The sequence below is a fragment of the Camelus bactrianus genome, chromosome 25, assembly GCF_048773025.1.
Source record: "Camelus bactrianus isolate YW-2024 breed Bactrian camel chromosome 25, ASM4877302v1, whole genome shotgun sequence".
Taxonomy (NCBI): Eukaryota; Metazoa; Chordata; class Mammalia; order Artiodactyla; family Camelidae; genus Camelus; species Camelus bactrianus.
Window position 1 is genome coordinate 11,241,754 of NC_133563.1, and position 15,262 is coordinate 11,257,015.

General features: G+C 35.5%; 1 protein-coding gene across 11 annotated transcripts in view; it reads left to right on the plus strand.

Moving 5' to 3' along the window:
- Positions 1-15,262, plus strand: part of RIMS2 (regulating synaptic membrane exocytosis 2) — a 509,607-nt gene that overhangs the window by 216,551 nt on the left and 277,794 nt on the right. For all 11 annotated transcript variants that reach the window (XM_045517246.2, XM_074352612.1, XM_045517245.2 and 8 more), the window contains one exon: positions 203-1,128. In XM_045517246.2, coding sequence (XP_045373202.2) covers positions 203-1,128 — 926 coding nt within the window. The remainder of the gene's footprint in view (positions 1-202; positions 1,129-15,262) is intronic.

Consider the following 15,262-nt stretch of genomic DNA (forward strand, 5'->3'; position numbering starts at 1 on the left):
AGTACCTTATAAATTTCCTATTTGAACTGAATAAAATGAATATTAATAAAACTTTTGTTATGGCATGATTTTAAAATGAAATTGAAGAAAAAAGAAGCAAAAGAACTATTTAAATTTATCCATCCACCCACCAATGAATCAGTAAAATGTGAAATTGCGTGAATGCTGCTCCTTTCATCATTGTTTTTCTTCGATTACTTAGGAAAAGAAGTCCATCAGTGTCCAGAGATCAGAACAGAAGATACGACCAAAGGGAAGAAAGAGAGGAGTACCCGCAGTATGCTACTCCGGACAGCACAATGCCTAGATCTCCATCAGATTATGCTGATAGGAGGTCTCAACGTGAACCTCAGTTTTATGAAGAGCCTGATCATATAAATTACAGGGACTCCAACAGGAGAAGTCATCGGCATTCCAAAGAATATGTTGTAGATGATGAGGATGTGGAGAGCAGGGATGAATATGAGAGACAAAGGAGAGAGGAGGAATACCAGGCACGCTACCGAAGTGACCCGAATTTGGCCCGTTATCCAGTAAAGCCACAGCCCTATGAAGAACAAATGCGTATTCATGCTGAAGTGTCACGAGCCAGGCATGAGAGAAGGCACAGTGATGTCTCTTTGGCAAATGCTGAACTGGAAGACTCCAGGATTTCTATGCTAAGGATGGAACGACCATCAAGGCAAAGATCTATATCTGAACGTAGAGCTGCCATGGAAAGTCAGCGCTCTTATTCAATGGAAAGAACTCGAGAGGCTCAGGGACCAAGTTCTTATCCACAAAGGACCACAAACCATAGTCCTCCTACCCCCCGGAGGAGTCCAATACCCATTGATAGACCAGACATGAGACGTACTGACTCACTAAGGAAACAACACCACTTAGATCCTAGCTCCGCTGTAAGGAAAACGAAACGGGAAAAAATGGAAACAATGTTAAGGAATGATTCTCTCAGTTCTGACCAGTCAGAGTCAGTGAGACCTCCACCACCAAAGCCTCATAAATCAAAGAAAGGAGGTAAAATGCGCCAGGTTTCATTGAGCAGTTCAGAGGAGGAATTAGCTTCGACACCTGAATATACAAGTTGTGATGATGTTGAGATTGAAAGTGAGAGTGTAAGTGAAAAAGGTAAGCACTGTATTCTAATCACACATTTCCCTGTAATTGGTTAGATAATGGTTTGCTTTTTAGGTTGTATTTCTGACTGAATATTTAATTGTTAGGTATTACTACCTTTATTTTTAAGTTTTTTAATGGTGCTGGTTATGTGAAGAAAATTTCAAGTTATAAAAGTATCTCCTGTAATTTATGTAGAAAAAATATTGATTTTTTAAAAAATTGGTTTTTTGCTATGTTTCTAAAAATTTTCTTGCAGCACTTGATGGCATATTTCAAAATACCTATTAGCTGTAGTTGTAAAATAACATTTTTTGTGCTTTCTTTCAAAAGGAGCAATATGTTTACCATAGAACATCTGAAAAATCGCTCAGTGTAAAGAATGAAATGCAAGCTATCCACAGTCCTTTCCCCCAAATTTAACCATTGCTAACATTTTGTTGTATTTTCTTCCCTTTGTCTGATGCATGTGTATATTACATACTTACAAAGTTGGTATAATACTATATAATTTTGTTTTCTGATTATTTCCAGTTGATATCATATCATTAGCTTCTCTCTGCGCCTTTAGACGTTCTTCAGAAATGTTTTAAATGGCTGCACTACTGTTTTATCATAAGGATGTACCACAAACTAACTATTCATTTATTTGGGGTCATTGCAGTTGCTTCCATTTGCTACTGTAAATGATATTATAATGGTTCTCTTTATATGCAATTTTTTGCCTATATCTCTGAGTATTTCACAAATACATATTCATGCTTTGATTCTTTTAAGTTTTTAGTTCAGATTACCAACCTGCTCTCCAGAAAGATGATAATACTCCATCCTCCTGTCAGATGTGCTTGAGTTTTCAGTCTTGATGCACCAAATTTTTGCCAGTTGAATAGACCACCAAAAAATGCTTTTTCTTTGTTGTTTTAATTAGAATTTGATTGTGAAGATGAATGTTATGTTTACTGGTGTTTGATATATTCTTCTATGAATTGTCTCTTCATTCCTTTTATTTCCTTTTATTTTATTTATTTCTTCATTCTTTTTATTGCATATTTGGTGATTTTTTTTCCCATTCCTTTTAACCATAGAAACTTTTTATTATCCTCAAATCAGTTAAATATTTAACTGTATATTTTCTCATGTTTTTATTATTTATTTCTTTAACCTTTAACTTTTTAATCTTTCTGTAATTTATTTTGGTGTGTGTCAAAATATATAGGATAATCTCTAACATGAATCCCTTGTACCAACCTGTTCCCCCCTGCAATACACATGGTTTTCTGACACCATTTGATCAGTAATCAATTTCTTCATAAGAATCAATAGGAATCAGTAAAGGAATTCAAGAAGGCAGCTAGATATGAAATTAATTTAGAAATTAATACAGAATTCTTTTTTACTGTACCAAAATAATTAGTTAGAAAACACAGATGAAAGGCAGTTCCCATTCTGATCTAAAAACAGAAAATGTGATTTTAAAATAACTAATAAGAAATGAGGGAGGCCTCCATGAAGAAAGCTATGAGACTTCACTGAGTAACATAAAGGAAGTGAGTAGAGATTCATTTTATATTCCAAATTGAGAAGGCTAAATACTATAAAGATACATGTTCTTTCTAAACAATTTTTTGGGGTTAATAACATTCTGTCACAGTCCTAATTGACTTCTTGGAGAATCATATTTCTAAAGTCAATCTACAGTTGTAGGGGAGAAAAACTTAGCTCTTTATTTCTTTTCTTTTTTTATTGACAGATAGTCAGTTTACAATGTTGTGTTAATTTCTGGTGTACAGCATAGTGATTTAGTTATACATACATATATATATTCCTTTTTGTATTCTTTTTCATTATAGCCTCTTACAAGGTTTTGAATATAATTCCCTTTTAACTTTTTTTTTCCTCTATGCATCTTAGTTTCCCTGTCTGGGGCCCTGTAAATTAGATTGACAAAAGATAGATTAACAAGATAAAAACAAACAGAAGTTTATTACCATGTGCATTGGGTATATATGTGCACAGTCAGCTATGAGCAACTCAAATGGGTGGGTAGAATTTAGAATCTTAACAGAAGAACAGTGCATTTTTAGAGAGATGACAAAACAAAGGCAACGGATTTGAGTTTCTAAGACTGCAAATTATGGGAAGGTAAATTTATAGGGATCTAATGGAAAATAAGGGCTAGCTAGTAAAGTTTGTTGTGCACACTCCTCTGGAACTATTTCTGGGCTGATAAGGAGTAATTAACTTTTGTCCTTTCTGGTAGAGTGTGCGTAGGGGACACCTTTGCAAATTTATGTCCATCTTAGGCAAATATGGGGAAGGTAGGGAGCTTTCCCTGCATCTGCTTCTTCTCAGTTGCCTTCAGCTCAAAATAATCCTTATGCAAAGTTGGCATATTACAATAAATAAATGATAAAAACATAGAAAGCACTACAAACCAAGGGGGAAGAGATAAATTTTTCAACAAATGGGCTTGAGGAAAATGAATATACAGTAAAAATTAGAACCTCATTTCATACAAGTTGCAATTAAATTATAGATAATAAGAAAATTGTGTTTATTAAGATATCAAAGTCTATAAAGAGAAACTGTAGATCTTAATCTTATCATGGATCATATAGAAAATTTATTCCCAGAAGCTGTAATACTTCCTTAAGTATATTTAATAATCTTTAGTTTGGTCATTTTCCATATTTGCCTGAACGTATCTATCATAATACATAAGAAAGAAATCGTTTTGTTATCTATAGTGTTTTGGTTTAGATTCTGTTACGCACTTCTGTTATCCTTTGCTAAAGCAATGCCTTTACTTTTACCACATAAAGATGTAAAAAACCAAACAACTGCATCAATCCAGGGCTTGAAAGCTTTTTATATGTAGTATTCTTCTAAGAGCTTATACTTCGTTTCAGGGTTTTGAAGTTACATTATAAAAATCTCCCATAAATAAAAAGCTATATATGAGTTAAAATCCCAGGTAATGCTATTTAAAAATGGAAAGAAACTACACATTTACATCTGTCTTCTCCCCTAACTTGAACTCCTAGTGGACACCGTTAGAGACAGTCCTCCTTCTCATCTACCTAATAATTTATTTCACAGACTATGGCTTCTGCCATATTATATCAGTCGTAATTTAATTCAGTTTTGGAGAAGGACATCTAAATAAAGTAACCTTTTCCTGTTTGGTATTACCCACAATGTGAGGAGAAGTTGTAGCTGTTGAGAAACTGGAATAATACGGGAAAGAGATTAAATTGTGTCGTATCATCATTAGAGTAGCATTTTTGATTATTTGTGGGAAAAATGTCAATCTGATTTGAGAATAAGCTACTTTTAAAGATATCTAACATTGAGATTCATATTCATCCTTAATAGTTAACTAATGTTTGAAAAATTTTCCTAATAATTAAAATAGTTTTGTTAGTGGCATTTTTTTCCTATGTGATTATATGTAGATACATCATTCTGATGAGGATCAACCAACTTTTAAAAGATAGTCATCCCTTTGCTTTATTATCCCCTAGGCTAAATAACTCCAAAGAATGTACTTTACAACTGAGACATATTTTTCATTGTCTTAACTTTTCTGTCCCTTTTCATTCTTGTGCACCTTTCCAAAATATATAGAGTAAATTTGGATTAAGTAATCTAAAGCATTAACCAACACTGCATAGATAGCACCAAGCAACATTACCACAGCAGAAGGGTTCTATGCAGGCTCTTGTATGTCATATTATAGCTTCTACTACAAGGCAGGCTTTTTCCTGATCTTTAAATAATAAAAATTCCGTTGATAATCCACACAGCAAGTTTATAGTTTATTTAAAGTTTTTTTATTTCTCTGCTGTCCTGTTGGCTAACTTTGTGCTGCTGTTTAATCTTCAGCTTTATTGGTGCTTTGGTGGCTTTAGCTTTTCTCTTATTCATTTGTCACTTTGGATAGATGTCATTATTTTAATATACAGAATTTCATCCAAATTTTGAGTAGATGTCATTTCACTCACTAGGTTCTTTCAGTGATGCTGATAATTACAGTCTATGAGTGACCAGATCATTATTTGTGTAACAATAATAGGGTGGTTTTATGGAAAAAAGCATGAGTTTTAGAGTTAAAGAGGAGCTCAAATCCTGGCTGGATCATTCACTAACTGCTTGATCTTTTCCTGTGTATTTAACCACTGCAGGTCTGTTTCCTTACCTATAAATACAATGGTATGTCCATTGTTTGGCAGTTGTAGGGATATTTATCTATATATCTCAGTCTAACCATTTATCTATCATCAACAGATAATATATATAAATATTTTAATATATAAATTTATATAATATATAAACAGTAAGTATTAACATTTTTAGATTATTTATTGTCCTGTGATAGTCAAAGATAGTCAAGATTTCTACAAGACAACTTTCAAGAGTTTTGAACGAAATTATAATCATGGTCACGTGGATTGTGGACATTTACGTTGGTTTCACTTCTTCCAGGATCTGCCTCCTGTTGAACTAGGCTTGTATTTCCAGGCTGAGAAGAATATACTTTTTAATTTGTAACTTTTTTAGAGCCTGTTATTTGCAGGGTGTTGAGTTGGATCTAATGGAAAATATAGAGGAGATGAATGATATTCTTTCTATCTTCAACAAATTGAAAGTAAAATAACTCGCAATATAAGCCCATTGTACTATGGGTGCTATGGAACTTCAAAAGAGAGAAGCATTGGTCATTTCCACTGATTTTACATGATTTGTTTGTTTTATAACACTTATCTCGCAGCTCAGTATGAACAGTTTGCTTTTCATAATGCTATATTGATTGCTTCTCCATATTTTGTGTTGGGTTAGAAAATTGCAATGTTTTTGTCTTTGAATTATGGAGGTAGAGAAGTCTTAGATTGCTAATGTCATAGTATCTCTGAATTTAAATGTTGGACATTTCTCTCAAAGTTTAAAATGTATTTTTTTCATAAACTTTAAAACTGTTGACTTTCCAAATTTATTTAGGATTTCCCTGTTAAAGAAACTAGAGCAGAATTCTCAGTCTTATCAGCAGTGATGCCTTGTTTGTTTTGTGGGGCTGTCTTAATGTCCTGTGAGGTATTTAGCAGCATCCTTGACCTCTATCCACTAGATACTAGTAGTTCCCACCCCCAGCTGTGACAACCCAGAGTATCTCCAGACATTGCCAGATACTTCTTGTGGGGCAAAGGCCCCATCACTACCCCCAGCCCTCCATCCCTGGCCCCTCCCCTTATTCTCCTTCCCTCTTTACTTTCAGAACCAATTGAGAGAGTCATGACTGGTATTTTAAAAAATGGGAGACTGATATAGGATAGAGTAGAAAATATCAAAGTGAATTGCACAGAGTAAAGGTAATTGATGTGTAAAACATTTTAGTGTTGCATGTGTGTTATTTAGGCTCACAATGTAAAATTTATGTTTCATCCTGGGGATCATGGCCAAACATGTTTTAAAGCCACCCCCTTATATCATGACTCATCTGATACTGGTTTTTCCTGCTTCCCCCATCTCCTCTACCTGACCTACCTGAAAAAGTTTCTAAAGATGATATTCAGTGGCTAATTGATGTATGTATTGTAGACATGGTATGTTTTCTGATTTAATATATTTTAATCTTAATATTATAATGCAACATAAAATGTTTAATTACATGAGTATATTGTCAGTCATTTATCCAACTGTAGAAAAGACATCCAGTTTCATCTTTTTTAAGCACTGAGATCGATTGTGGAGACTTTAATTTCCATTGTCTTCCAGATCCTAACCTGACTGATTTTATTTAATTCTTAGGTCTCTTTTTTTTCTTGTAAAATCTTGAGAGACTGGGGTAGTAAGTGGAAGAATACATGTGTATGACAGTCTCCTAAGCGATAAATTGTGAAATGGTTGATGTAATTATTAGACTCTTTAGAGTAGCACAACTCCTTCCTTTTCCTTTTTTTGGGGAGGAAGGTATAGGTAGATATGAAGGTGGGGCAATTTGGTGAACAGACCAGAATAGAAAGAAGGGAAGACAGACTGCAAACCTTCAGGTAGAAGCATGGGTCTTAAAATATTAAACACAAATCCTAAAAGATAGCAGCTTTATACATCTGAGTTTAGGTGTAAATGGTGAAATTTATCTCCTTGTATAATCTCAAGTTTCTTGCAATTTTAAAGTAATTAATCTACTGTGTATGTTTATAATAATAGACTATTGAATTGACAATATACATTAGAAATTTGAGAAAGATTTTGATTTATGATATTTGAGACTAATTAAACATGTGTGGAATTCTGAACCATATGGACTAAAACTATTTTAGAATAAATTATAATAATGGGAAAATTTTTAAAAACTTTACTTACTTACTTTATTACTAAGACTTTCACAGGTAAAATTTTTTAGTTTTATTGCTTTCCTGTATATTCACTTTGTAGGTAAAATAATTTCATGCTAAATGGTTATTCCAATTGCAACATGAGTCAGAGCTTCACTATGGAATTAAAAAAGCTGAAACACATCAAAGTCGCATGTATATAATTAATGACTGTTGTATTATTATGCAACATTATGAAATTGTTTCATCGTGTCTTTTCTAAAAAAAAGTACACTTTTTATGAGGTAATAAATCAAGTTGGAAATACATATTATGAAGCTGATTTCAGACTTGAAATTACATAACATAAATGTAAGCAGATTGAGAAGCTAAACTAACTTGAAGTTAATTTGTAAAATGCATAGCCAGAAGGTAGATTTACAAATGGGAATAAAGGAGAGGTTTTTGTTTCTTGATAAATTGCAACATATAAAATGTTTAAGATGGTAATTCCTTCTAGTTGCAAAAATATTTCCTTGTTAATTATGGATAAAACACTGTGTTAATATTTGCCTAGAGAAAAAAGATTAAAAGATTATTTTTAATGGAAACTAGTACCACCCCCCAAAATACCAAGTATGTACTAAGAAAAAAAATCTTACAGATTTCGTTTTGCAGGAGATTTGAAAAGGTGCTTAGCTAGTTGAATGAAAATTAAAAGCAGAATTAAAATATGGACTAATTGTTTAAGTTAGTTTGGAAAATAGGAAATGTCAAAGCCTCTGTTAAATTGAATTAGAATATAGTAGATGATGCCTAGATACAAGTATTTAATAGAGCTTTAAAAATGTAATGATGAAATTGGTTCAATGAATAGAAAAATACAAAGCTTTGTGAAGGACATGCTGCTGTTAACTGCTAAGAGGCATATCAGAGCAAATACCCTAATGGTGTTACAAATGCTGTAATAGCCAGTTAGCTTTGGCTTAAAAAAGTATTGAAGTATCAGAGAAGTTGGGTCTAAGACCATTTCAATATTTTGAGAAATATACAGTAGACTCATTCATTCATTCATTCTTTATTTCATTCAACTAAAATATATTAAATGTCAATAATTGATAGTACTAGAGTATGAAACATGAAGTATAAAAGCATTTTCTGTCACCCTAGAATTGCAGCTTTTTGCAGCAGGAGTAAGAATTTGCTATGAATTTGACTGCATTAATGAAGGCTAACTCATCCAAGAAAATTGTACGTGGGATGGGCTTTTGTTTTTGTTAGCTTGTGCTTCAAGCTGTCTGTTTTTCTTTCTAAAATGTAACCATAAGAAGGGCTTCTTGAGGAAGTATTTGGGGTATGGGGAGGTATGTTTCAAAGCAAAAAGGCAGCCCAAATTATTGCCACCCTTAATCCCATTTTCCCTGGTGCTGCTTATCTGTCTCTTTTTTTGTAGGTAGCTTGGTTGTTGCTCTTTCGGGAGCAAATAAGTGAGCCTGATGTAGTAAGCATGGAATCCTACAGTAAAAGAATGCTGTTAATTCTTTCAACAGAAAAGCTAATAAAATACAAGCAAACGTTTCATTTCGTAGGAATCTAAGATGCTCCTGATACTTCTCTTTTGTCCAAGTCTTGAAATATATAATTTATATTAAGGGATGGATTGTTGAATAAAATAGTATTGAAAATTGTGAACTTTAATGATCAAGATGATATGAACAAGTTAGGCTATATGTAAGATGAAGGACATCAAAAAAAGAAAACTAAAAGAGAATAAGAAGATGTTAAAATTCTGAGTTTAGAATAAAAGGGGTATGAATGGAATACACTGCAGTCTCTTCAAATGAAACAAATTTTAGATATGATTATATTTTACAAAATAGCACACATACTCAGAATTGTGTGTGTGCGCTTGACTGTGCACACAATGTTGAAGGGTCAAGAGTTGGACTGAGTTTAATTTTTTTTTTCTTACAGATTATTGTAAAAGCCACTTTATTTCAGCATATCCTACTCTATACATATTAGGGATTTTTAAAAGAAAAAATGTATTTCCCATGGGATTACTGACCTTTGCTTTGTAATTAAGGAAACCTCGGTTTTGGGGTGGGGGGCGTAGCTCAGCGGTAGAGCACGTTCTTTTTATGCATGAGGTCCCCAGTGCCTCTGTCAAGAAGAGAAAGGGATACTTAGGTTTTGATTAATCTATAATTTGAGCCTCATATCCTGTTCTTGAGATAGTAGAAGAGGGCAACTCTTCAAATTTTACTGAGGAAACAAGAAATACCTGCTTCTAATTTTAAACTTGATGCATTTTCCCAAAGAAATAATGTTATAAGTGACAATACATTCTATTTTTTTCTTCATTTAAATTTAAGGAGTCAGTTCTAGCAACTAAGCTAGGTATTCAGATCCTCTGGAGTAGAAGACATATGTCTGTTTTTGTTTTGTTTTAATCTGGGAAATTTTCTTAAATTTCACCTTTACTTTTGGAGGATAACTTCTTTGGATATAGAATTCTTGGTTGACAGAGTTTTTCCCCCTCTCTCATTACTTTGTATACGTCGTACCATTTTTTTCTAGTGATAAGAGTCTCACCTTCCTATGGGTCGCTCCTGTGTCTGCAGAGCCTAGTTATCAGCCAGAGATTTGGGCAGAAATTGTGCTAAAATATTTTCAGCTTTTAATCAACCTCTGCTAATCAATCTTTGTGCAGTGTGGGGGACACGTTCAGAGTTCAGCCAGTTTTCAAGTCACTTGCTGGAGTTTCACTTTCTCCCAGACTCTCCTGGGATCTTCCCTGAATAGGGTATAATTTCCCAGTCAATCTGACATGTGTGGAGAGTTTACTGAGCTTTTTCCTGTGGGTCTCTCATTTCCAAGATTTCCCTGTCAAATTTCTGGCTGCTCTACCATTCACCCTATGTGGTACTGCAATCTTAGGCTAGGAAACCTGCTAGTTTTCTTTGTTTCCTATCGGGTTTGCTTCTTCACCCCACCCCAAACCAATAACAAGGTGGCTGGTTTTCCCAGACAGCCCTGCACTGCTGAAACTGTACCAGAAGGGGGTTGTAGGAGCAAGCCCAGGTAAGAAAGTAGCAGACTTCTGTTGTTATTATCTAAAACTCAAGCATTTCCCTCAGGTTTTTATGTGCCTTTGTTTAATTTCCTCAGCCACGCAATTGTCATTGTTGACAATTTCATCCAGGCTTCTACTTGGTTTTTGTGAAGAGACCTAATTGGCACTTCAAGCCACTAAGCCCGAAGTCCCTCCTTTATTATGATTTTATGAGTCTGGAATGCAGAAAAATCTGTGATTTTTCTTCTCCATGGGGGTTATTGAAGTTAACTAGTGCAGTTTAACTCCTCCTTCCCATGGGTAGATTCTCAAGCTTCTGCCCAGTTAGTCAAACCATTTGCCCAAGCCTGTATGTCCACATGTATTCTTACCCATGTCATTTCTCTTTCTACACAAAGTGGACACCCAGGTACACCATCTAAAGCCCTGCCTATTGAGAGGTTTTCTTCACTAATGTCTTTCAGGACCATCCCTGAAAGTCTTCTTTTGGCTGGTGCACACCTGTTGAGCTGATGCATCTGGCCTTTGTCCTCTTTTGCAGGGGAGAAATAATGACCCCTTTTGTGGCCAAAGATGTCAGCTAAGGGAGAGACGCTGGTGCAGTTATAGTAGATGATGTGAAAGTTGGGTCTGCCTGCACATTCAGTTTACTTATATATCATCTGGCCCTGCTTAGACTCAAACATGAGTGCACCACATCTGCCTTATAATGGATGGTTGTTTGGCTTGTCCAGCTGTTTGGTTGGTTTAGCCTAACAGAAAATTTAGCTTATGTTGGGCACTTCTGGCTATTTGGTCACTTGATGACTTACGCTCAGATATTTGTCCCTACCAAAGCTGGTAGCATACTTGAAGCAGTTTTTCAAATAGTATATAGTTCTCCTCTGTAGACTGCATGGCTTTCATCCAGAAACCTAGGAGTGTACATTGTGATTCCCCTACTGAGGCTTGCCATAAATTTCTCATGGCATCTTTTCCCCACCGCCGATGCATCTAATACTGTGCAGTCTGTTGCATCATATGGCCAACGTGACAGGGCTGCTTGCTTTGCAGACTGCACTTGATCTAGAGCTTCATTTTGCTCTGGGTTCCTTTTGAAGCTTGACAACCTTCTGGAGTTCTTGGTGAAGGAGTATTTACCAAGCAGTATTCCCCATGGTGGAATATGTTGCCTTAAGAAACCAGAGGCTGCCTACCAGCCATTGTGCTTCTTTCTTATTGATGATAGGTTCAAGGTGTAATAATTTGTTCTTTGCTTTGGAGGGATGGTTTTTCATGACCTTAAAAATTTCTCTGATATTACAGGCCCCTGAATCTTTGTAGGATTTATCTGCTACCCTCTGTAGAGCATGTTTCTAAACAAGGCCTCTAATATAATTGCTACTTTTTTCTCATTCATATAGTGAACCAGTAAAATGTTCTTTGGAATGTCCCTGTTGTCTTTTGGGACTGTATTACGATAGAGGCAGGAGGGTTAACATAATCCTGGGGAAGACTGTCAGTATGTTCTCTTTTCCAGCCCAGGAGTATGTGAATGATTTCAGTCCTTGACAGGGGTGGGGAAAATGCATTTTGACAGTTCAGTGTCTGTATATCATATACTTGGGTCCATATTGTTTCTAGGAAGGATACCACATTGGCATAACAACTTCAAGAGAGACTGCTACTTGGTTGAGTTTACAGTAGTCCACTACCATTTTCCAGGATGCATCAGATGCATCTTTTTTTTTTTTTTTTTGAGGCCAGACTGGTATAGTAAAAGGGATATACAGTGTGGTATGTGCCTACTCCAGCTCCAGCTGTCCTGCCAGGGGCCCTGGTACAGCACACCCTGGTGTCCCCTGGCCCATGCTCCCTCTAGCTCCAGCCACCCTGCCAAAGTGAGCCCAGCTCAGTATGCCCTGGAAGCCCCTGGCCCAGGCCTGCTCCAGCTTCAGCTGCGAGGAAGCCCCAATGCAGAGTGTCCTGGGATGGCCCTGGGCCATGCACACTCCAGCTCCAGCAGGCATGCCAAAGCTGCCTGGCACATACAGTCTACATAGGAAACCCTCCTACATGGGGCCACGCTGTCAAGACTGGAAGAGGTGGCTGTTTCACCTAATTCATGGAAACAAACACAGAAAGTCAAACCAAATGAGAAGACATGGGAATATGTTCCAAATGAAAGAACAAGAACACAATGAGAATGTCAGCTTGTCAGCAAACAAATAGAAACTTAGAAAATACAAGAGAGAACCAATTAGAGCTGAAGAATACGATAACTGAAATGAAAAATACACTGGAGGGAATCAACAGCAGATTAAATGATACAGAAAACTGGATCAGCAATCTGGAAGGCAGAAGACTGGAAATCACCCAGTCAGAGAGCAAAAAGAAAAAAGAAAATTTTCAATGAGAATAAGGAGTCTCCGGAACATCGGGTGTGCTGACATTCACATTACAGGGGTCTCAAATGGAGAAGAGAGAGGGAAAGGGGAAGAAAACTTATTTGAAGAAATATTGGCTGAAAAATTCCCTAACCTGGGGAAATAAATAAATATCCGGATCCAGAAAGCGTAGAGTCCCAAACAAGGTGAATCTAAAAAGAGCCACACGTCCTGGCCCCTGCCTCCATTAGGTAACCTCTGAAGATCCACACCAGCTTCAAACTCCTGTGGGTTTGGTTGAGGCAACTGTTTACAATTTAACCTCTCTCTCTCTTCTAAGTCTTCCTTGGAGCCAGGAGGGCTCCATATGGCTGCACCCTGGGGAGAGAGCATAACTTCTTGGATAAAGGACTCGGCTAGGAGCGGTGAGCTTGCAGCACTTTGGGCAGCTTGAGGAATGAGTGCAGTTCTGAGGGGGTTGTATGGGTGGTATAAAACAACAGCCACTCAGATTGTGTTGTCAGTGTTGTCCTCTTATTTCTACAAGACGGATGTAACAATATTAAGCATTCTGTACTCATATACTCTTTTGAAACTGAGGGAAACTTTTCTAGAAACCTCCTCTCTATAGTTCTTCATGTGTTTTTTGGCCATAACTGTTATTCATGGCAGGTCCTAACTAGTCACTGACAATAGAGTTAGAATTATCAAGATTGGCTTAGAGTTCAATTGTTGTAAGGGGATGGGAAGTAGAGAATGAATTGTGCCTGCCAAAAGATAGGCATTGAAAGGGTTATAATAGTCCCAAAGCGGGGGGGGGGGGGGGAAACCCTCAAATGTCTAAAAATCGTATGCTAGAGCTGGTTTGTACCAACTTGTGAGAACCACTTGTGTGCCTCTCTTCCCAACGCCACATTCAGTGACATAGTGTTGGTAGGTCGAAATTGGCTTAGCGGAAGTATTTGCACCATGGAAATACATAAATGTTACAAAACAGGATCCATTTTCTCTCCTAGAAAACATGTTATTAACCGTGAATCACCAGATTCAGTGATAACTGAAATCTGTTTGAAACTTTGATGACTATGGAGATTATGGTAATAAGGAAAATTATCCAGGCTGTAATGTAAAGTTATTTAAGAAGCTGAACTGAAAGTTACATCTGCTATGTTCAAATGACATGTGCATATAGAACTGGAAAGAAATAAGGATAAATTAGAAGCTTTCGAGACACTAATTTGTAAAAAAAAATTAATGTAGAATTTCATTAGTGTGGCTATAATGTTTACATAATAACAATGAAAAAAGGAAACTATTGATTTAGTTGTCTTACTGTATTCCATTTTTAGTGATCATCCCTGGACCCCCCATGCACTCTCAGAGTACAGATAAAAAAATTTATAAATATAATCTTATGCATTAGATAGGTCATGCTTAATGCCTAAAAAAATGTAAGAAACCCTTTATTTGCTTTATAACAACACTCATTTCCGCATAACATTTTCTTCACAACTCCATCAAATTTTCTAGGGTGTTGAATTTTTTATACTTTATGCTTCATCTTTATATTTGCATTAAAATTCAAATAAAATTAAATTAGTCGTTCATTTACTATCTCCTTTTGATATGCATGGCTTACCCAGATCATATAGCTTCCCAGGATCTTTTATACAAGTTAGCAATAAGCATTTAATGCATGTAACAGTCCTTTCAGAAAATTCCAAGACTAATATTTTTAAGGAAACTAATAGGGCAATATTTCATTCCTTGAGATAACTTTTGACAGGTTACTTCAGTGCTTACCATATCCAATAGGTGCAAAAGATTGTTTTAAAATGTTGATATCAAAGTGTAACAAGCAGTCTCCTAGTTGATTTGTATTTTCTGCCATATGCGGTGCCACTTCCCCCAAAAGAGGGATTTCATTATAGTGTAAAATTAGCACAAAATAAAATTTTCAAAATAAAACTGTTCATCTCCAAAAGATCAGTAACAATAATGAATTGAGATTTCTGATTCAAATATTAGTTTGCAAATGTTATATAAAATAATAAATGCTTTTTTAGGTATGCTGAATACAAATTTCCCCTTTTCTGCTTATTTTTTAAAAATTGAAATGAATGCATTTGTGATATTGGTATTACCAAACTATTATATTGGAATACATTTATTTGCAGTGAAAATGTGTACCATTTTAAAATAAGATAACTTTAATTTTGAATCACAGGCCAGGCGAGTATATCCAAACATAGATAGAATGTTCTGACCATTGTTTAATTTCTGTCTCATAATTGAAAAGGTTGACAGTTTTAGTTGAATGAAACAGTGAACAAAAATAAACTAAATGCAGATGAATTAGTCTTCACCTAGTTTATTTTCAGACAACTGGA